Source organism: Ostrea edulis, chromosome 9 (genome assembly GCF_947568905.1).
Source record: "Ostrea edulis chromosome 9, xbOstEdul1.1, whole genome shotgun sequence".
Lineage (NCBI taxonomy): Eukaryota > Metazoa > Mollusca > Bivalvia > Ostreida > Ostreidae > Ostrea > Ostrea edulis.
In genome coordinates, this window is record NC_079172.1 from 35148104 (window position 1) to 35172755 (window position 24652).

At 36.4% G+C, this 24652-nt stretch overlaps 3 protein-coding genes across 9 annotated transcripts; 1 reads left to right on the top strand and 2 right to left on the bottom strand.

The window, feature by feature from the left end:
- Positions 1-649: 649 nt before the first annotated feature.
- On the bottom strand, positions 650-6028 carry LOC125657883 (peptidyl-prolyl cis-trans isomerase NIMA-interacting 4-like). The gene is made up of 3 exons (XM_048888761.2): positions 5812-6028; positions 2378-2497; positions 650-1036 (listed from the first exon to the last, which is right to left on the bottom strand). Exons 1-3 carry the CDS (start codon positions 6025-6027, stop codon positions 878-880), a joined length of 495 nt encoding a protein of 164 aa, XP_048744718.2. The 5' UTR covers position 6028; the 3' UTR covers positions 650-877.
- A 55-nt stretch (positions 6029-6083) lies between these two features.
- LOC125657882 (GPALPP motifs-containing protein 1-like) lies at positions 6084-15241 on the top strand. The gene is made up of 6 exons (XM_048888760.2): positions 6084-6251; positions 8690-9288; positions 9962-10132; positions 11366-11455; positions 12946-13005; positions 14483-15241. The coding sequence occupies exons 1-6, from the start codon at positions 6212-6214 to the stop codon at positions 14639-14641; spliced, it is 1119 nt and encodes a 372-aa protein (XP_048744717.2). The 5' UTR covers positions 6084-6211; the 3' UTR covers positions 14642-15241.
- A 1397-nt stretch (positions 15242-16638) lies between these two features.
- LOC125657881 (5-hydroxytryptamine receptor 1D-like) lies at positions 16639-20966 on the bottom strand. 7 transcript variants are annotated; one of them, XM_048888754.2, is made up of 2 exons: positions 20835-20966; positions 16639-19315 (listed from the first exon to the last, which is right to left on the bottom strand). In XM_048888754.2, exon 2 carries the CDS (start codon positions 18299-18301, stop codon positions 16844-16846), a length of 1458 nt encoding a protein of 485 aa, XP_048744711.2. In that variant the 5' UTR covers positions 18302-19315; positions 20835-20966; the 3' UTR covers positions 16639-16843. The 7 variants fall into 7 exon arrangements, with proteins under 7 accessions (XP_048744711.2, XP_048744715.2, XP_048744712.2 ...); XM_048888758.2 differs by having other exon boundaries at positions 20830-20960; XM_048888755.2 differs by having other exon boundaries at positions 20822-20956.
- Positions 20967-24652: the final 3686 nt, after the last annotated feature.

Sequence of the window (24652 nt, forward strand, 5' to 3'; positions counted from 1 at the left end):
TGAAGAGAATGGCAAACACAGACCCCTGGAAACACCAGAGGTGGGGTCAGGTGCCTAGGAGGAGTAATCATTCCCTGTCGACTGGACACACCTGTCATGAGCCGTATATCTTAATCAGGTAAACAGAGTAATCTGTAGTCAAAATCAGGGTGTAAGGAACAGCCTAACAATTCGTATGAAACACATCAGACAGCACACAAGTTAAATGACTGTTAATTGTGCAAACCTACATTTAACTGTCAATGGTAAACCAGAAATAGTTTTATTTGAAATGTAACAGAAAATCACATTTGCTTATTATAGTACATGTATGATTGACAGTTGTGCACTGTGCCATCACTGGTTCAGATGACTAAGTAACCATCTTGATATCAACCGTGGCCGGGAATTCAATGATCTGTACTTTTGTTTGGAGCTTAAAAGGTTTTAGAAAATGCATGTGAATGCAGAAATCTACCATTGACCAAACCAGGTATGATACGACTGTATGTAGATTTCTGCTCCACATGCTAAATTGCAAGTAAAATTGTTTGTCACTTTAAGAACAAACTAGCTGCAGACCTGAGACTCTTGGGGGATTTTCTTTCTTTCTTTTTTGGATAGAACTCAAGAGCTATAGTTCTGCATCTAAAAACAAACTAGAAACAACTTAAATCAACAAGTGTTTAGTATACAACTTTAGTATATAGTATTCTAAAACCAAGTATTCACAAGAAAGTCTCCTTAGTGTTACAAAACAAAACAGGTCGATTTTCATACAACATTTTTAAAAAGACAGTATACAAGTACAAAGGCATTAATTTCAATGTCACTTTCTTTTCCCTAATCCAATATTGCTTTATTCACATCAAGTCTTTGATTCGATTTCCCTTTCTTTTCACTTTTTCCCTTCCACCATAATGATGTGATAACCAAATTTGGTTTTGACTGGAGGATCTGTGTAGACTGGGTTGGCTAGAGAACTAGTTGGTAGCGCAAAAGCTGCCTCCTGGAATGGTCCGACCATACTCCCACGCGTCATCCAGCCCAGGTCTCCCTGCAAGTCCAAAAATAACGTCATTACCCAGGCAAAATCGCCCAAACCAATGTACAGATATGATATTGTTATAATCCATACCAACTACAATCAATAGAGGCACATTAGTATAACCTTACAGCATTCCAAGGAATGTGTCACCTGTGAGGGATCAGTGATCATTGCATATATCAAATGACCTTCACACATGCATTGTATATATCAAATGACCTTCACACATGTATGCATTGTATATATCAAATGACCTTCACACATGCATTGTATATATTTAATGACCTTCACATATTCATTGTATATATCAAATAACCTTCACTCATGCATTAATTGTATATATCAAATGACCTTCACACATGCATTGTTTATATCAAATGACCTTCACACATGCTAAAAGTCAAAAGTTCTACATCTGACAGTTTCACATATCTGGGTGTGACAGACAAACAGAAAGATGGTCAATACATGATGCCATATATCTGAATTTTCTTGTTTTCATCTGTTTTGGTTTTGATGTAGATATGGAAGTGATGAGCTTGTTAGTAATTAAATTCCCGTGCTCACTCTCACACAAGACAATAACAAAAGTCCAAACAGACTAACGTACAGGCAAAGAGATCCCTAAGTGACATGATTTTAACGATCTGGCACACTTGGGCAAACCGGTTTTACATTTGACACAAAATAGTTTGATATATTTAAAAAAAAATCATTTACATTATCAATAAGGGGCAGGATCTGTAGTGGCCACAAAAACCATTTGGACACCTAACATTACATGACACTGTTCTAGAACTTGTAGTTATGCTGTCTGTCCACCAAAACTGAATTTTCCAACAATACAATTCCCGTTGTCATGTGTTGCGACGTGCAATGGACAATGTTGACACGTTTTTGGCCTCCATGCAGTCCCATTTCTCACCAATAGAGACGGATGCAGACAATTGCACCCAAATTCCCCAGAGGGCCTGAGGCTCTATCTGCTTAGCATCAGGCACTTCTGAAAGAGTGGTAGAACATCCCTATGGCAAAAATGTGTAACCAACTCTGTGCATTGCAGAATTTGAGCAGCAACAAATGCTTGAATGGGGGGAATTATCGAAGTAGGAAAATTCCATAGACTTCCACTTCTTAAGCCTTGACATCTTTTACCAAAGTGACGATGGTTAACTCTAAGTTTACTCTAGCTGTTTTCCATAGATGTGTATCTTCTATTAGTTGTAATATAAATGATGAATTTGAATTTAATAATAGAAATATTACGTTCAAATTCCAATCTGCTCCAGGGCACTCTCCCTTCCTGTTACATGCAATCTACTATTGAAATCATTCAGTATGGTAACTTACCCCTGATCTTGCTTTATCCTCGCTGTATTGAGCTGCCACCTCATTAAATTTCATACCACTTTTAATTTTCTCAAGGGCCTCCAAACACTTTGACTGCTTCTCACACAAAATATGACGGACCTTCAACATACAACAAAATACCAGTTTTATTTTACGGCTTATTGCAGCTAATAAAGTGTCACCTTATAAAGAACCACTGGACCAATTTCAATCAAACTCATCACAGCGCATCCTTCAATAAAGAGGATTCAGATTTGATCAAAGGACCACACCCCTTCCAGGACTACACACCTCTTCTCTTCCATGTGGGAGATAATACCCTAGCTTTATTAAGGTCTTCCGTAACAACGGAAGACCTTCTACTGATTGTGCTGGTTAAGATTATTCTTATTATTCTTTTTTTCTCTCCTTTTTCCTAGACGCTAACTTTGAAGCTTCATATCTCGCTCATTTCTGCATGGATTTTGCTCAAATTTTCAGGGTTTATAACCTTTACAAAACAATTTTAAAATCATGTACTACATTTAAGAAATTCCCTTCTGTTCACGAGTTATTCCCCTTTGATTGAAATTTTAGGGGCTTTGGTTTCCAGACAAAGGCTCCGAGACTGTATAAGCTTGAGCAGAAAATGCATTGAAAATGAAAAGTAGGAGCATTGTAGTTGTGCACATCGTTTTTGGTTTTTTGATTACAACGTTCGAAATGGTGGTTGACAGGGTTTAAAAATTAGGACGCCTAAAGGAGCAAAAAATTACACATATTTTCCTTTGTATCTATTAAACTAAAAATATTTTGTTAAGACATGTAGAACAAAAGTTGTGTAAAATGTTAAGAGCTTTCTTTTGATATCCCTAAAAAGGGGCTGGCTCCTTAAATTAGGGATCTGGGGATCTTCAAAGTGTTCACTTTATAACTAAAAAACGGTAAATATTTCGATATGGCTTTCGCTGGAAAAGTTGTTCTTTAACATCTTATTGATCTCATAAACATAATATTTTGCTCGAGTATTGTGTTATATATGAGTAAAAAGCTTGACCCGCAAACAGGTAACCGTATCATTAGGTAGGTGAAGGGGGAAAAATATGCGTATAACTTTAATAAACTTGCTTTAATTGATAAATCTGACTTCATGAAATGCTAATATTCTTTTAAAATAAGGTTTTAACGTGATCTATGGTTCCTTTAAAAATCATCTATCGACAACTTTCTTTTTTTTTATTATTTAGTAGCTTTAATATAAACAATCGTTCCAAAGAAAAGAAGAGGAAAAGGTTATCTCTTCTACATTTGTTATTAAAACAATGATATATTTAATTGAAGAAACAAACCTTCAAGCATAGAATAACTCAGTCATTAACTACACGCATCTTATATACACCGTGGGGTTTGTTTTTGTTTACGATTACGTAACCGCCTCGAGGAACCATCGCATATGAACCAGGGCATGTACACAAAGTAAACATTGTCGTCCTAAATATAACACAGAATGTTTGTTTTTTTTATCATATTGGATTTTTCGAATAATTCAGTCTTTCCGGGGATGTAAATACTTGCGTATACGTCCCTGGTCTTACGTTTGATTTGTTTTAAATTTAAAACTCTAGAGCATTGAGTCAGGCATCAATTTTAAAATCTGCAATTTAATATACAGTTTGTTTCTCAATCATGTCTAATTGAATATCGGAGATTCATCGCTGCTGTACTAGCGATCTGTGATTTCACACTACTTTAACTGAACACACAAGCTTTACTCAAATTCTTCGTTGTGAAAAAGAAAATGGATACATTTTACAAACATAACGAATTATTTCTGAACATGTTTTGAAATCAATAGGTTATAATCATGATTAAACCAAATCTAAACATGCGTATAGAATATTCAGAAACCCATGGCCGACCAGTCTCATTTCAAATGATATGACTTTGATTAAACATTGATTCAGAACTCCTGGTCCAAATTATGTAACTTCGGCACGTGCCCCTGGCGTGAAATTCATACGCGAATTATGTGCGCACTGTGTACATAATATACCTACATGTATTTACGCAGATAGATATTAAAGTTTAATAAAACATTCAAGATTTGAGAGCAATTTATTTGATATGTATGTATAAATAATTCAAACTCGATGAATTATTCTCTTCAGTCTGAATATTATGCTATCATAATTTTGTTGTATGATAAAATATTGGTAACAGCAATAAACCTTTATTGTATGTCCTGAGCCATAAATTTCATAAATTCAAATAGTAATTTTTTCTTCATTATTGGGACTGAAAAGTTAAATGCTGAGAGAATTTAATCCCACACACGCGCGCCTCAAAAGACTGATTCGTGGAATGAGATCATACACGCATGTACTTGAGTAGTATAAATTCATTAAACACCTTACGATAAAAATTTATAGTACACCTTTATTCAAAGTTCAAGGTTTTTATATCACACAGCTCCTACGGAAGACCTCTCGTTGCAACGAGCTTTGCTCTAGTTAGTCCTCTTTTTATCAGTCCCACAGGGTGTTGATAGATGAACAGACATACAGACAGACAGAAACAATATGTGGATAAGAACATGAAGAATTACGGACATTTACATGTAAGATAAGATGTAAATAAATCAAGTGTCATAGTCTTTTAAACAAAGAAACAATAGATATATTCAAACACACACACACACTTTCACGGAGTATCAACGAAAGATATACAATTTCCAAATTATAATTTTAACCGATTTCACTGGCAACGTTCATTACATTTCCCCTGGTACTATGTTATTTTATTGTGATAAAATGAAATATTGGGGCTCCACTGAACTGTTTTTATCTGACCCACAAGGTGCCGACAGATGCATTGACAGACACACCTATACCTATACATGTAAGTATCAATAGGCCATGTCTAGCAGAAAATTTAAATGATCTGAGTGAAAATGGCAGATACACATATTCCAGTGATTGAACAGACAGATGGTTAGTACGAAATATCTGACATTTTCCTGGCTTTTTTATGATTTTGTTATTTACCGTGCCAGGAATATCAAAATCATAAAAAGCTAGGAGAATGTTAGATATTTCGAACTAGAAGTATCCAAGCATAAAGTGTGGCAGTTCATTGCCCTCATGTATTTTCAGGAATGAAATTCATTTCTTAAACATTGGATGGACCTAGCAGATCAAAGAGTAGCCTAATTTGCATTTCAAGCACTTGCCACGAAATAATTATTTTTTGTTTTGTAAGCCATCCATCACCAGGGCTACAAGATCATTATAAAATACTTAGTGACAAATTCAAGTGTCTGTATCCGAACTGCGAATTCGTAAAATCAACTGCTGCTCCACCAATATTACATACATGTATGGTGCATGCACAGGAATTGCCGACTCCTGTGGCCAGTGTGGGTGCATGACACTTTTTCAGAGCAATGAATCAGTCACCTTTACAGAGTTTCCCCCCTTGGCTTGTTTCTTTGACGAGTCGTCACCACCCCCGCCTTTAGCTCCTTTGGACCCACCGCCACCTCCTCCTTTATTTTTCGGCATCTTCTTCGACTTTGAAGTGTTTACGAAGAAAACAAATTGTATTGCATTCACGTGTGTAACTATATCAATGTAAAAACTAATATTTGAATCTTCATTCACAAAGCCATACATACAAACATTTATACGATCAAGAATAATCGTCAAGTTGCTATAAAATTGATTGGATGAAATATAGTAATTTGGACTAATCAGACTGCTTGTATCAAACGAATGTTGGCGAATATACAAAGATGGACGATTCTTGTTGAAAGCGTTAAAATGGTTTAGGAAAACCAAGAGGGAAAATAAATAGAAAATGTCTGAGGATGATAGCTTTGGTCCAGCACTTCCACCGGGTAACTTTACAAATAAATATGTGTTTGGAGATCCTGCTTCACACAAGAATTTATAGCAGATATAAAAATGTACAATTTTATGAATTTACGTAGAGGTATCGCCTGCTGTTTGGACTCATTCCTAGTGGTCCATTAATTTTGATGTGTTAAAGTCTTGTGGAAACTTCTAATTGTGATGCAGAACTTGCTTTCTATCTCAAGTGAAAAAAAAATCGATCAGATACCATAGTTTTCTATCATATGACAGACTTCAAAAGGATTTTTCATTCAAAATCTATTCTTTTAAACTCTCCCTTAGATGTAATTGCAAACCTGAAAAAGTTTTTGTGAAAATGAAATAGAGACAATGTTTGAGGTGATATATATATATATATATATATATATATATATATATATATATATTGTTGGGCAAAACAATGAGGGCAATGCAATATGTACTACATGTAGGTACATGCTAATCTCAGCGAGATTCGTCGATTTTACTTTTATATGAAAATGCGATTATTCCTCTTTAGCGAGAGAGTAAAAATTACCATAAACAGGTGTTTTTGTGGTTTTATTGAAAATAATTGCAAATTCCACTGCAATGCTGAATAAGTGTGACACGCACTCAACATGAAGCAAATTGACTCTATAAAATTGAGAACACAGTCAAGAAATTTCATACAGTGAAAGCGAAATGTTGTTGGACCGATGGACATGTCCGGTAATCTGGCTCGGTTTGGTAAACTTCGTTATATTTTCGGTCCGAATGTATGGTGACTTTCTGGCAACGGTTTCGGAAACTATGTTTCGACTTCCAGTTCCGTCTATATATTATTAGAAATACTACTACTTCGCAGCAGGGTTAAGGTATCCCGAGTAAAGTTAAAACAAACATCATAAATATTGTACCTCGGTGCACTTCATACTATATGACGTCACAATATAAAAGTACGTCACGACGTACAGGGCTATAGTTGTATCGCGGGGAAAATGTCATAATATTTTCTCGCTATTTATTGCGGTTATCTAGTGTTCAAGCTGTATGTGTTTCAATCTGTTTGTCAGATGATTTTTTCCCCAGCTTTCTTCGATAATATATAAGTCACATATTTTTATATATAGTATGTGCACGAAAGACTGTAAAGTAATCTTTACATCACTTTGTGACCTTGATATCGCCCCCGATGTGTATAGTCATTTGTAATAAAGAAAACCAACGCATGTACATATCGACTCCATACAGGTGAAAGATGACGATATTTTATTTCGATCAAGGCATATTCAGAGAGGTAACTAATTGCAGATTTAGGATTTTGATACGGAAGGTACAATATTTTACCTCGTTTAGATACGATTTGGATGTGAATGTGGAAAATGCCCAACATTTGAGTTGAGATAATGGAAATTGCTATATTTGAGAGGATATTGTACCGATCCGTATCACTCTTTAAATTTACCATATCAATGTCGACATATCAAGCCCAAACTGCAAATGATTGGAGTGCATCTTTCACCTGTTCTGAGGTGATAAACAACTAAAAGTCTAGCGGATAAAAATAGCTCTACGTCACTTGTATGACGACGTAATAGTTAAGCAAAGGATTTCCACACGTGATACGATGTTTGTTTATGCATTGACAAACGATTTTTCCTAAAAATATGCGACGCTTGAAAGAATTTTACTTTTATATGAATATACTGTTATTACTTGTTATTTTACTCGGGACACCTTAACCCCGCTGTGTTTTTTTCGGTCAGATAAAATGTGATTCGGTCTGGTAATGTTCCTGTGTTTACCAGACCGAATGTCCTGTAAAACATTTCACTGTCATATCAACATTGCTGCGTAATAGGGAAGGAGGCTGAAATCCATTGCACATCTTGAGTGTTTTTGTTTTGATTTATATATTTTCAGAAGTATCAGACATTTCAGCACTTTTTCTTCTTTTCACATGAAACACGAAGAGATGAATGTACTCCACGAGTGTTTTTCTCGGTTGTATGGGATATATTTACTCTCACTAGAGAGGGATAATCGTGATTTAGCGAGATGACTTTGCTATAGAAGTGATCCCAACCTGGCTAAGGCCATAATAAAAATGTGTTTCCTGTTACCAAGACAAACAAATCTAGGTAGATTGGTAGTTTTTTTTTATTTTTTAATTATTATTTTTTAGGGTGTTGGTTTTCGCAACTTTAAGAAATGGACGTATTGCTATTTAAACTAAGAAAAAAATGATAAGAGTTGATGATGCATATGTACAGGTCAAATTGTCAAACCTAAAAGTTTAGAATTTGGACCCTGTTGTTTCATCGGAGTTACTATTTACTTAAAGACAATGATTTAATCAATCACTTTTAGTTTGTGATGTATAATGATTTTCATAGTATAGTACTTAAATTTTCTGATTCATTTAAGAATTTTATAAGAAAATAAAATTATATACCTGTAGGATTTAAAAGAAGCACGACAAAAACAAATCAACAGCAAGAAGACCGGAAACAGATATCTTCTCCAGAGTGTGAACGTGATGTCATGAAGAGGATAGGACCCCACATCCCCCCTCATCTACAACCAGATTCAACTTCAGAGGCCAGTGAAGAAGAGACAGCCTGCATAGGACCCTCACTGCCACCACATCTACGATCATCCCATGGATCCTCAACTTCTAGTGCCAAAAATGACATGTCGTCTGCTTCTCAATCAAAGTCACACAACAGCTTGTCATTGATTGGCCCATCACTTCCTCCTTCTTTAGCAAAATCTAAACACTCTGATGACAGTGATCCAGAAACTGACTTGATTGGCCCATGCTTACCAAAAGGTAAAAGTTCATCTAATGTAACAAATGCAGAAAGTGTGATTGGGCCTTGCCTGCCCCCACATTTACAGGGGGTCAGTGCCTTGTCAGCATCAGGGCAGGATGAGGATTTTGACAATGACATCATCGGACCACTACCTTCTGAAATGACAGCTGGGAATTCTGGGACAGATTTCTCTGTGGAGTTTGAACGAAGGGCTCAGAAAATGAGAGATCACCTGGATGGCAAAGTAAGATTTTGTTTTCAAGTAGAAGTTCGGTTCAGAGGATTGTTGAGGTAAAAATAAGATTGTGATGCATGCTTCACAATATGATGTAAAGGTATTAAAACTATAGATGAAATAAAGATATAACTTAAGTTTAAGATAAAATTAAAACTTACTTGAAATAATAGTTTTGGAATTGTTAAAATCAAAATGCCAACAAGTTTTGTCAGGTGACACAATTTCATTTTTGTTATGTGACATCACTTCATCTATTTACATTTCATTTCAATTATGAATATTTGTATATTTAGAATATATTGATTTAACATGTTTGAAGTACTTTCATTAATTAAATCATGGATTTTTGCATTTTCTACAAATTTTGAATCTTTGGTGCTAAATTCGTAAATGACACTTTTCTAAATTAATCAATAATTTACCGCATCGTGATTGATGATGGATACATGTTAGGATGGTCTTTAATGTGTTATAAATGTTCATCAAATGGAGTTCGATTTTTAGGGGTTGTGGCCTTGTGGGTGAGGTTTGTGGGAAATGACTCGTAAAGTATTTTCATGCATTGTACAGGTATACCAGTGCATATGAATTATGTTTTTTTTTTTATCATTGAATTTTTTTTATATAGTTCCTAAACAGATAAATCAATTAGTCACGTGATGATTTACCATTAAAACAGTCAGATTCCGAGGGTCAGCCTAAACGAGACTCTTGGATGACGGAGTTACCAGACTGTCTTGGGCAAAACATTGGACTGACTGCCAGGACATTTCGGGTGAATGCAGGGCCAGACATGAGTGACCGCTCAATGTGGACAGACAGTCCGGCTGACCGAGCCAGGAAGGAGAAGGTATGTATACAATGATGTTGAATATCAGTGAAAATTTTAGTTCAGTAGGGGCATTCATGTTGTACCAACACATTCAGTGTAGTACATGTTCAAACATAACTAGGGCTCAGACCAGTGACATAAACTCTAGGGGTAGAGATATTTCACTGACGGTGGTGGAATTGATGATAAGAAAAAAATGAGAGTTGGACATAGTGTGAATCTGAAGTTATGCGATATGAAATTAAACATCCATAAACTTTTATGAGCATTTCTTATTGGTAATGAAGTCTGAGGTAGTTCTGTTTAGTTGGTTCCGTTTATTATAGGAATTGCCCCATGGTTTCGCTGTTTAAACACTCACATTATACAAATGAATTTGACATTTTTTCCTATTCAAAAATCAGATATTGTGATAAAGTAGACAAATAGTTTGGGTTGATTGCACATGAGGGAAAGTTTACTGAAAGGAGAGAGAGAAAAAATAACTTAAAAATTATGCCGACATTTTGAGAATTCTTTTTTTTTTGCTGGTGATCTTTAATCAATGTGCACTCAATGAAAAGAAAAACTTTGTTTACACATGAAATTTTATCTTATGGTAAAATTTGAACTTCATTTATCATTTGAACAGCCATTAAATGGCCCTGAATAGAAGATGTTACTTGGTATCTCTCAAATTATTTCGATATTGAAATGCTGTTATGGGTCAGAATAACCCAAAATTGCCAGCAAAAATCAACAACACAATAAAAAAAATTAACAATTTATTTATAATACATGTAGAATCAAAGTCCATAAAACAATATCCATTATTTGTTCACTGCTGAGCTGAATTTGTACACAAGAATAAGCCTACTTATAGTGCTATTGAAATATGAAACACACAAATCAGTTAAGCCAAGTCCCCAGTAATATGATATCCAATGTAATTCTGCACAGTGCCTTTTAACCACAAAATCTATATTCAATTTATACTAAAACACAAGTCTAGCAAGTTCTTTTCTAGAAAATGTAAACAAAAAAGTCAATACAGAATGCTCCCCAACATTCTGGAAATCACCTTTCTAAAAATAGTCATACAGGCATTCAATTGATGAATACTTTAGTTCAAATGAGGTTATATGCATCAATAGATAATGATTGGATGATACATTCAGTGCACATGCACTACACAACAATACTATGAAACCAAAACTAAAAATTCTTTTTTCTCACTTGCCTTAATGTTATCTAATATTTCTCTGTGTATAGGAAGGTCCGTCAGAGAGCAAAAAGCCACCAACAGTGGGCACCACATCCAGGAGGGATCAACAAATCCGGACAGAGCTGGACAGCTACAATGTAAGATCCCACTTACAGTATCACTGAGTATTATGAGGTTCCACATGCTGTGATATAATTATGAGGTTCCACATGGTGTGATATTATGAGGTTCCCACATACTGTTATATTATATGGTTCCCACATACTGTTATATTATGAGGTTCCACATACTGTGATATTATGAGGTTCCATATACTGTCATATTATGAGGTTCCCACTTGATGTTATATTATGAGGTTCCAGATACTGTGATATTAGGTCCAGTGATGTTTTGCTTTTCAACTTAAAGAGGTTCGCACCTGAGATTTGGAGTAAAATGTCAATTTTTTGGGAAGTGTATTTTTGATTTCTACACTGAAGGAGAATTAGGAAATTAAAAAGAAAAACTGGGGTCACAACGCTTGTTATTGAGCTATAGTGTTCTAAACATGACCTTTTTGCACTTAGAATTTATTCAATTAAACTTAATTTTTCTGCTGGTGTCAACACAACATAAGCAACACAAATCAATCATTACATAAAATAGATACATAATCATGTCTTCTAACACTACAGATAAAAAAAATAAATTAATACTAGTAATGGAAATAAATAATGACCTTTTTGCACTTGATATACGAAAAACTTCATGAAATCAAAATTGATAGTTTAAAAGGACATATTAGGAGTAATGTCAATTTCTAAAATGTTACACAATTTTCAAAGTCTGGTCTTACAATTTAAAATGAAACTTTAAAAAGTGGGGGTTGGAGATCAAATTTTTGAATTATTGGCGAAAATACTAATTTTTATACAAAATTTCGAGTAAATTAATTTAAACTTTTTTAAGAATCGGTGTTCTGTTTGGAAAAATATATCAACCAAGTTGATAAATTACAACAGTTGGAACTACAGTAGTTCCAAGTCTCAACTACCTGTATCATAAATCATAAAACTGAAATACATGTATAGGAGTATAAAAATAGATGATACATTGGATGAAACAGAAACTGTGATATCATGTAGAATTAGAACTTCTTGATTAATGAATCCTTCTGCCACAAAATATAGTCCCTGCCAAACCCTTTCAAAATTTGAATTGACACAAAATTTTTCAACTGGATAGTGTTCAGCAATAAATGTGTAATATGTTTGCACCAATGGGATCAATATTGAACCAGTAAATACTTGGTTGTAGCATCTTGTGCAGTTGTACTTAAAAGCTCAGGAGCTAACTTCCTAACAAACACATCTCGTTTCAAAATACAGTTGATGGAAGTAAAATGAATGTTTGTGATGTAATAATTTTGGTTCTATGTCACTTTGATAAATTAAAGGAAAATGACTAAGTTGCATCAGGATTCTTGCACAAAATGCATACAATTTAGAAGCAATAGCATGTCTGGGTTTTTGTTTTTGTTTTTGGTAAGCAAATGGAGCTTGTATCAGCATAAATAATTAAACAATTAAAGGCAAAACATCTGATATACAACATGTAACTTATCTCATTTTTTATTTACTTATTTTAGAGAAAGCGTGGAAAAGAATCTCTGCTTGATATGCACCAGGAGAAGATGAAAAAGAAAAAGGTAAGATACCCCCCCCCCCCCAAAAAAAAAACCCATATCAGTCCAAAGGCAAATACAGAGGAAATTTTGATGATATGATGTACGTGTAGGTGGTTTTTTTAGTACGAGATATTAGATTGGTGTTTGAAGTATGAGGTTGCGAATGGCAGAGGTTTGTTTAATTAGTTTGATGTTGTTAGATAGAAGTTTGATTGTTTGCTCATCTTAGCCGAAGGCTCAAGTGAGCTTTTTTGATCACATTTTGTCTGCCGTCTGTCCTCCGTAAACTTTTCACATTTTCATCTTAAATTCTTCTCCAATAACCTCTGGGCAATTTCAATGAAACTTGGTATAAAGCATCTTTGGGTGAAGGGGATTCAAGTTTGTTCAAATGAAGGGCAATATTTCCTTCAAAGACGAGATAATCATAAAAATGCAAAAATAAGGTGAGGTCATTTTAAATTCTTTTTTTTAAAAGCCAGACAAATTGAAATTTACATGAAAGCTTTCTAACATAGTGCAGACTCAAGCTTGTTAAAATCATGGCCCCCGGGGTTAAGTTGGGACCACAATAGGGGATCAAATTTTTACACGTGAATATATAGGAAAAAATATTTTTAAGTTTCTTCTCAAGAACCACTGGGCCAAAAAAGTTGAGATTTATATGAAAGCTTCCTGACATAGTGCAGATTCAAGTTTGTTAAAGCCATGGCTCCCCCGGGGATAGACTGGGGCCACAATAGGGGATCAAAGTTTTATATGCTGATATATATATATATGAAATATCTTTGAAAATTTCTCTTGAACTATGTAAGCTTTAGCTTTCGTATTTTATATATACATTTGTGTGGCAAGACCTTTCATGTGATGAAGTGGTGTGTGATCTTGTGACCTTGACCTGGAAGTTTGACCTACTTTTAATAAAAATCTTACCTATTCAATATGTCCTGAAACATGTAAGGTAAATCTCTCCTATCTTTTATATGAATTTCTTATGGCAAGACCTTTCATTTCATATCATGTCCTATGACCATGAACTCCGAGTTTGACCTACTTTTACGAAAACATAACCTATTAAGTGTGTCAGGAACTATTTTAGGTAGGACTTTCATATTTTGTTAAGAGATTCTTTATGACAAGACATTTTGACAAAATGGTGTTTGGACTTTTGACCTTGGGGTTTCACCACTTTAAGAAAAACCTAACCTATTTGATGTCTCCTGAACAATTTAAGACAGGGCTTTCATATTTTGTATATAGATTATGGCAAGATCTTGTTATACTTTGATGTTGACCATGAACAGTTAACGGCAGGGTCAAAGTTGCTCAGGTGAGCGATATGGCCCATGGGCCTGTTGTTAGTAGATGTTTTGAATTTATTGGCAACATTAAAATAGCAACAGTAATTCTAATTCTTCAAAAGTTGATGGTTCTACATGGTATTGTGATAGTATTTTGAGATATCGGATTCTTTAAAATGATGTTTAATTTTTTATAGAAAGAAGAAGAGAACAAACCTCAAGAGCGACGGCCATTTGATCGTGATCTCGACCTTCAGGCAAACAGATTCGATGATGCCCAGCGAAAGGCAATCATAAAGAAGTCACAAAACCTCAACAGCCGATTTGGCCACGGAAAGGATGCACAGTACCTCTGAAGTGAAGATTGTTCCATTCTGGTGATTGAGGATAGTGACGTGCATATTTAAGTTTATATATCTACTGTAGATTCCTAAATATTTGCAAGGAATTTATTATTGTGTAATTTGGCGAGAGGCATCACTAGCAATATAAAAATGTACACTTTTATTTTTCTGTTGTTAAAATACATGTAAAAATTCTTCGTTAACAGACCATGCGTGAATTCATGTTCGTGTGATTTGACATATATGAGTCATTTCGAGATATTTAAATACTCGCGTAAAATATGGAATGTACAGTGTATCACTGAATAGATGTGTCACTGTGATGTGTGTGTGTGTGTGTGTGTGTGTGGGGGGGGGGGGGGGGTTGTTATGTGAATTTTATATGCCTTCAAGATGAAAGATTGGGCTGAGGTGATATGTTCCTTTTAGTTTTTCCATATATTGTTTCTTTGTCAGTCAGCTACTGGAGCCTTGGTTGTAACATTTTAACAAAAGAAAGAAAATTTGTATAAAAGACATGGACACAATTTTTTATGGATTGAAATTGACAGTTCTTTGTTATAGAAATTAAGATCTTTTATGAATAAGTGGATTAAAAATATTTTTACACAGGTTAAATATTTCATTTACTTTAAACCCGGCTCCTAAAATCATGTTTGTCAACATGCTTGTCGTAGCCAGGAAACCACTTGAGGAGGTGAGAACAAGATTTCTAAAAATTATGTCAAAAGCATTCAATTTTTCGACATACATTAATTATAAATCAATTGAGGGAGCAAACACATATAAAAAAAGAACTGAAAATTTTTGTTGTAAAAACTTTTTTCCACCAAAGCCGTCAACTGATAGTTAGTCATGTGACATGTAAACAAAATTAGGGCTCTTGCTTTATTTTGAAAATGAAAAGTTTAAAAGTCTCAAATACATCTTTGCACAGTCTGTTGCTATGTTTGATGAAGCTAGGATTTGATGATGATGGGATCTTGAAGCTAGGAGTTTGATGCTGATGGGATCTTGAAGCTAGGAGTTTGATGCTGATGGGATCTTGATGAAGCTAGGAGTTTGATGATGATGGGATCTTGATGAAGCTAGGAGTTTGATGATGATGGGATCTTGATGAAGCTAGGAGTTTGATGATGATGGGATCTTGATGAAGCTAGGAGTTTGATGATGATGGGATCTTGATGAAGCTAGGAGTTTGATGATGGTGGGATCTTGATGAAGCTAGGAGTTTGATGATGATGGGATCTTGATGAAGCTAGGAGTTTGATGATGATGGGATCTTGATGAAGCTAGGAGTTTGATGCTGATGGGATCTTGATGAAGCTAGGAGTTTGATGATGATGGGATCTTGATGAAGCTAGGAGTTTGATGATGATGGGATCTTGATGAAGCTAGGAGTTTGATGCTGATGGGATCTTGATGAAGCTAGGAGTTTGATGATGATGGGATCTTGATGAAGCTAGGAGTTTGATGATGGTGGGATCTTGATGAAGCTAGGAGTTTGATGATGATGGGATCTTGATGAAGCTAGGAGTTTGATGATGGTGGGATCTTGATGAAGCTAGGAGTTTGATGCTGATGGGATCTTGATGAAGCTAGGAGTTTGATGAAGCTGATAGAGTTCGATCCATTTCAGATGAGCAAAATTAAATCGAAATGGATCATAAATATCTCATGGAAATCATACAATCCTTGTGGTTGGGGGATTTTAATCTTCAAACATTTTTGCATTTTAAGGTACATCTTTTTCCCCATTTAAAATATTTTTACCCATTTAGACATACCACAACCTGTTGGTGAAGTGCCACAAATTTTTATTTACACATAGCGCTCATGGCCGTAGCAGTGAAGGTTCTTTGTAGTACCAATGCTTATCGTCTCTGTATAAGATCAGATACAGAAGACTTTCTACTTAATGAATTCATGAGCAGTCACTACCCATTTTAACGTCTTAGGTTGACGCATCCGTCGGTATCAAGAATCTAGCCTTTGGTCTACCACAACGGTAAAGATATATGTACATTTATTGTATTTTGGACAATTCAAAAGAAAGCACTATTACAATTAGCCTGTCACGAACATCGCTGCATTATTATTATCAAAGCACATGTATTCAAAAACTACAATTGTATATGTCATATGTAGTTAAAATGCATCGCGCAGAACATGTACAAAAGCACTTTTAACAAACACAGAAAGGCCAAAACTCTGCTAAATAAAGGCGGGAGATGAAATTTTAAATATGCAACATAAATTTTTCTTGAAGGCGGCTCTAAATTCTTTGTTAAAGAACGTGTAAATGACAGGATTACACGCCGAGTTAAAATATCCAAGAAAAAGAACCAAGTTTTGAATGAACTTTGGGGGAACACAGTCATGGCATAAAGGCGCCAAAAGTGCCACAATGAAAAACGGCAACCAGCACACCAAGAAGCAGCCCACGACAATCCCCAAGGTACGGACTGCTCTGCGTTCTTGTGGAAGAGAGATTGTGTCTCTCCGCTTCAACGGCCGCCGCTTGCGCGCAATTTTCACGTGATTGTCATTAAATGGATTTTCTGCCATATTTTGAGACTGTTGAAACTCGGAAAGATCACCGTCCTTCATTTGTCGACTACGACATTGACTGATTAGTTTTCCCGTTTCCTTGTCTACGATCTCTGTGATTATTTCGTTTTCAGCGATACTGGGCATGCGCCCTTGATTGTCTCGTGTAGTCATGGTATCGCTTGAAATTGAAGTTTCACCGGAAGTTGTTGTATATCCCGAATCTGTGCTTGAAAGAAAAGAAATTTGGCGTACGAGAATCGGTCGCCTTGATTTCGCTTGCCGCTCTGTCTGTTGATCATACCCTGTGTGCTTATCTTGTTCATAATCGGATTTTTTCCTCTGATCTCTGAACTCCTCTTCTTGAAGAACAACACACTCTTTTTTGCCGTCCATATTCTGTATACTACAACACAGGGTGTAAGTGTTGTAAGAGCAGCACATCCTTTTCTTAGGAAATCTATTCCGGGATTTAATGATCAGACTGTTCCCGGGACCCTTCGCCCATTGTTTACCTCTCAACCACGTGACCTGGAAAATTTTGCAGTAGAAACACAACATTATGACTAACGGTAAATAAAACGCCCCAATGGTGGAATAAAACGTGTATCCGATATTTTGAGAAATGACGCAAGAGTGTTTGGAGACGTGATCCGGCGTTTTCCAGCCCAGTAAGGGCGGTAAAGCAATTATAAGAGAATATGACCACGCTATGACGACCAAGAGGACAGCCCGGCGAACTGTTCTGAATTGCGCATAATGCAGGGGCTGGGATATAGCGTTGTATCTATCGTAGCTGATGACGCACAAATTCACTATGCTAGCAGTACAGCAGATAATGTCCATGGAAATCCAGAAGTCGCAGAACACTAGTCCGAAATTCCAGCTTCCCTGGAGCTGGTAGACTAGCGCGAATGGGGTGACACAAAGGCCGACTAAGATGTCGCTGAGAGCGAGGCTGACAATGAAGATGTTGCCCACCCTGTGTAGACGTTTGTCCGTGACGATGGATAGTATCACCAAACTGTTACCAAACACCGTAGCGAGGATAGTCAGGACTGCAAAGATGGCAATGAAAATGTTTATTGTTCGGCTCACAAAATCGTTGTCAGGGTTGTTCATAGTGAGTTCATATTTTCGTCATTGTCCCGATATTGTGAAATGTTTACATTGCCTACGCATATGTTCATTTGACCCGGATATCATTCATTTTAATCACAAAATGACTAGTGTTACAGTAATTCTGAAGACGGGTTTTCTATGACTTTAACTAGTATCGCGTGAATCCATCTTCATTGAATATTCAAACATCACGCTTAATTCAAGAATAGGTTTTGGACAGCTCAACGGAAAAAGTGTATTTAAAGAATTAAAACTTTCAATTCAGCAGGTCCCCTCTGTTAGAAATCCACCCATCTTACCGGAAGTTTGCGTTATTTCTCGGCTAATGCTGCTCTGTCTCCTTAAAGTTGATTTTTGCACTCATCATCTCGGTAACTTTATTATTATTAATTTTGTTTTGTTTGAGTTTATTTTCTGTCCCATGGTCCAATGCAATCGAGGCTTCTGACACAATTCAAATCCATATGTATAATAAGAACAGTTTTGTCCGTGTCTGACCGCTCACGAAGATTAAAATGATAATTGTGAATGGAATCGTTATGTTCCAACAAAAATCTAATTTCACTTAAACTAAAAAAGTCTCCCAAATTACATTTTCTTTTACGTAAGAAAGAACGTCTCCACTCCAAATGGTAATCAAGAAACTATAACATTACAGAGGAGTTTATAGATTTTCAAAATCTCGTGATCAGATTGGGGTTTTTTTTTTTGGACGAAGTAAGAAAGACATCTCTATTGATTAAACTCGGACTTGTCCCTCGGGAGACCTTATCATTTTGATGGGACGTCTTGATGTAACCGTCTTTGCGTCGATACCTTATTGATATTCAGAAGCGTGGGAGGACAGATCAGTGCTGGACTGTTTTGCCATTTGATGTAAATGTCAACGTATGAATACTGATCATCAATGAAAGTTGGCTGTGACACAAGGACCCAACCAGCCGCACTTGTTAATTCCAAACCGCCAATGGTGATTGTTGTAAATATTTCAATCCGTTCATATAACATTGTGTTCTAAAAAAAAAAAAATCAAGAAAAATAGGATCATAGCTAAGGTGTCATTCCTAAGTAATTGCAAATATATTTCCATGCTGAAGCAGTAAATTTTATAAAATCAAGATTACAACATTTCAAATAAACATAGATACATCTAGCATTCGCAAGATCAAAACCTGAAATGCAATCGCTTTCAATTTAATATTAGGATGCCTGAGGTCTTTGTCACTATTTAATATGATGCATGTCAAAGAATAAAGGAACATTATCATTGGCTTATCGTATTGCGTTCTTTTCGCTGGATGATACTTTTGGCTTATTTTAACGGTTTGGTATCTTGCCGACAAATTTTTAATAGCTGAATCCAAATGTGTCTGCAATCAGGATTCGTATTTTCATAAGAAAAATAACTCAAAACGTTAAACTATTTTCAACCTCCCTACGTGTTCACACAAGCGCCGCGCAGTTTTTGTATGGATTGTGCAGGAAGGTTTCTGTTAGTTTTTTGGGAAGTGTATTTTTAATTTGTACGTTGAAGGAGAATTGGGAAACTGAAAAGAAAAACTGGGGTCGCAATGCTTGTTATTGAGCTACAGTGTTCTAACCATGACCTTTTTACACTTAAAATTTGTTCAATTAAACTTGATTTGTCTGTTGTTGTCAATACAATATAAGCAGTAGAAATCGATCATTACATAAAATGATACCTATTCATGTCTTCTAACATTACAAATGAAAAAAAAAGTTTAATACAAGCAATGGAAATAAATAATGACCTTTTTGCACTTGATATACGAAATTTTTTTAGAGTTTTAAAAAGATATATTTGGAGTACTGTCAATCTCGAAATTTTCTCATAATTTTAAAGGTCTTGTCTTAAAATTTAAAATGGAACTAAAAAAGGTGGAGGTTGGAGACCAAATTTTTAAATTATTGACGAAAATATTGAATTTCTATACAAAATTTCGAGTAAATGAGTTAATAGGCCAAAACTTTTTTAAGAATCGGTGTTGTATTTCGAAAAATATATCAACCATATTAATAAATTATAACATCTGATCTAGTTGCAAGTCTCAACTACTTGTATCATAAATTATACATTGAAATACACGTATAGAAGTATAAAAATAGAGGATATATTAGATGAACCAGAAACTGTAATATCACGTACATTTAGAACTTTTTGATTAATCACTCCTTCCGCCACAAAATATAGTCCCTCCAAAACCCTTTCAAAATTTGAATTGACACAATATTTTCAACTGGATAGGGTTCAGTAATAGATATATATGTAATATGTTTGAACCAATAGGATCAGTATTGAACCAACAAATACTTAGTTATGCTCAAAAGTTCAGGAGCTAACCACCTTAATTTACTGCTGAGATCACTCTGAATAAACATCCGCCGTATAATATTCCATATAAGTTTCTGTTTGAATCAAATTTTGCAAGTAAATGAAAATATATTGATTTTGCTCATACTGTGGGGTTAGATATTGATATGAAAACTGTCATAACAAACTATCTCACAGCACCATATATCCGACGAGTAATTCAATATACACATCTGTTCGCCAGTTAGTATATATCCAACACAGCAACAAACACTCAGTTGTAAACGCAGCACATTTATTAAACCGGAAAACGTGAAAGGCAAAACAGGAAGATAACGAAGACATAGAACCATACCGGTTACATAATGCTAACCCGTAATACAAGTAATTAACATACTGGTGTCACCATTTTTTTCCTTTTCTCTTAAAAAAAATACAAATGCAAAATCTAGACAAATTTAATATATCTAGAGAGAATACATAAACAAAATGTGAAAGAAAGTACTATCAAGCACACGATATAGATCACGCAATAACAAATTAATATGGAAGAAATTAGCACAAGAGGAGATTATTATGCCCCTAACACAAATCACACGGTTCAATCACATACATAGTCGGATAACCACTTCGGTGGATGGTGAACACGGGTAGGTCTAGCCGGATGAAAGACCGCATCATTGTGGGTAGGTGGTAAATCAGAGTCACTGTCAGTTTGTGATATCTCAGAAACTAGCGGTTCTGTGGGTCGATCTGCAGGCAGTGAAGGTTGAAGTGGAAATGCTGGATCCGAGAGAATGGTAGGTATTGGTGGTGGGGGCGGGTATGTAGGATTGGTTAATTTGTTTTTGAAGTTCATTAATTCATGAGGCGGTTCATCACACTCATCATCAGAGGGTAGTTTGTTGGGAATATGGTCTTGACTGACTTCCTCCGCTGGTACAAAGTAGCAATCGCTGTCTGTAACACGATAAGCTGTTCGTCGAAGCTTGGAGCCACAGAACTTGCTAATATATCTGTCTCTGGTTCTTGATTTAATCCCGCTCGCGCCGGTAAGTGAGAAAGTTTCCCAGTTTACTTTCGGAAGGTCGATGGTCTCTTCCCAGGTACATTGTATCTGGGTTCTCTCTTCCACCAACAAAAACTGCGCGCCACCAGATAACTGAAAAAGTGTTGAGTGTGGCGGAAAACATCAAAACATTTTTAATCTATTACAGTCACAATATAAGTACACCAAATCACCAACTTTGCTGTGACATCCAGGGGCAGTACTCTTTCTAGGTTGTTTAGAGGCCTGACTGTGTGGGTGATTGTCAAGCTTGATGTCATGTTGCGAAATAAGCTCGTAATCATCAACGGGAGAACTGGTCACGATGGGTCCACATCTCTTTGGCCGAGATTCCTCTACTTCTTATACGTGTATTCAGTCGAGAGGTAATCAAACACAAAGATAATGGAGTAACTATGTGACATGGTGGATCATGGCGCAAGATTTCTGCTTCTAGTTCCTGTATTGCTTTTTCTACTACCGGGTTTTTATTATTTTTTACGCGTCCCACTTCAATGGATATGCGATACTTGGCTAGAAGTTTGTCGTTGATTAATGCGGTAAATCCAGGGGCAGGTTCTGTCCGGGTTACAGCTAATGGGCCATCTAATGGTAGTAGCTCTGAACACAACATGAGTAGTCCTTCTCAAATTGTTTCATGACGCTCATTTTCAATGAGTAATGCTCGTGTATAGGAAGATATTTACTCACGCAGGACCAGTATAAGCTGGCGTTCACGTTTAAGGACATCAACTGCAAACAGATAGCCGAATCTGTCAGGTGATTGGCTTGAAGTGTGTTCTGGTTGAAATTTAGGTGTACTTTTCAATACAGTACACTGATGACACTTGTCTGTGGTGTTGTTAATAGCTTTGTCCATGTCAAGTGCAAAGAAGAAACGATTTACCACTTTTTTTAGTTGATTGGAAGATGGATGGTCCAATGAAATGTGTATAGAAATAAGGAGTCCCTCCAGGACACTGCGAGGAACTATGATACAATCCTGTGTTGGATGGAATGGGACATTACGTTTCACCACCAATAACCCATCCTTGGTAATGACTGCAACTAGAACTTTGAAAGTACCAATGAATGACCTCAAGCCGGTAACAGTAGATGGGGGTTGACAGTTGGCTAGTGCAGCAATGCGATGAGGACTCGCACGAAGGGTACCTTCACGCCATATCCATCCCAAGATTGTGGCTTCCCTTGGTGCAATCATGGTTTTTGATGCAGATAAGTTAAGGCCATTTCTCTGTAGAGCTTGAAGTGTCCTTGTGAAGGTATTAAGGAGGTCTTCAGGAGTAGATCCACCACAGTACAAATCATCAGACAACTTAGATAAAAACATCCTCCTGAACCAAGTCATCCAAAACTCTACAGGCTAGCTCCTCTAAAATGGTCACCGAGCCAGGCATACCCATCGCTGAACGGACATAAACTCTGACGCCACGAAAGGCGGTTACCACTCCACAGTACTTCATGGATTCTTTTACAATTTGAATTTGGTAAAATGCCTGTGTAAGGTCTGTTATGACAATATACCTCCACTGAGCAATTTGTTGGAGAGTCGAATCTACATCTTGCATAAGAGATGACTGTGGCTTGCTGTATCTCCCAACATCTGCAAATGCTGTAACTAATCTGAAGCCTCCAGATAGCTTTTTGACCAGAAATGATGGATTTAAATACTCGACAATGACTTTCACAATCTCTGGTTTAGTAAAAATACTACATGCCCCCAACTCATCAAACTTGTCCTGAAGTGTTGAAAGAAGTTATTCATTGTACTGAGATAAGCGCCCCTTTCTTAGAGGAGGTTTAACTGGCCCTATATTTACAACAGCTTTAAGTGGACCACTGGCATTATGTAGCCTTTAACATCTGGGTTAAACACCTCACTGTATGCATCAAGAGTCTTCTTAAACTGTGATTTCATCGCAGGAGAAAGAGTATTGTCAGGGTCAAGATTGACTGCAGCGGAGTGTGTGGTTGTTCGTTTACTGTATTTAGTGTTGGGTTTCGGGACAGGTGTAGTGTGTTCGTCAGGAGAGAAAGTTGGTCTCACTAGGCACAAGAGCTGGTTTCGTTTAATGGTACAAGGTTCATTTGACAAGTTAGCAATCAATACTTTTCCTGCTACGCTGTCTATAAATGAAGGAGGGGGCCAATTTATTTTAGAACTTTGGCATAATGTAGGTTCAAGTGAAAATGTGTTGTACTCATCAGGACTTGTCATGTCGTCGGGAAGCTTGACCTCAATGTACTCTCCTGGCCACAGAGTTGTGGTGTGGGGTACAGGAGCTCGAAGTACTTGTGTGAGCCGAATGGAGTGGTGTTCTTCCTGAGCTTTAGTTCCATACCGGAATATACACTTGTCACCAATTCTGATTTCTTGTCGGACGGGTCTGATTAAAATGCCATTTGCCTCCATAAATGGAATTCCAGCCAACATGGGAGTGTCTAGGTTGTCAACAACTAGTCCTTCGAATGTTAACTCTTGTCCATTATGATTAAAAGTTAGTCTAGTCTCACCAGATACATGGAGTGGTGATAATCCATCTGCCTGATGGGCATATTGTGATGAAGGGGTGACAGATGCATGTAAATTGTGGGCAACGTCCGATCGAATCATGTTACCAGTTTCGCCACTTGTCTATGATTATGTTAACAGAAGGGTGTGTTAGAAATGCATCAATGTACGGAGATTGACGTATTTGCAACCTGCTAACGGAGGCATCCTGACTGACTGAAATCTCATCTTCATCACTACAATGGTTACCGTCTGTATCCATTATCTGCCTTGCCTTCACAAAGTACATTTGTCACTTAAGGGTAAGTACGAACACTTGCTAAGATAGTGATTGTATGGAAGTCCAGAACCCTTACACAATGGACAGGGTTTTTGGACTTGTGGTGATGAGGTTTTGTCACTGAAGAAAACTGTGTGCGCATAGCTCTGGCATCCTCT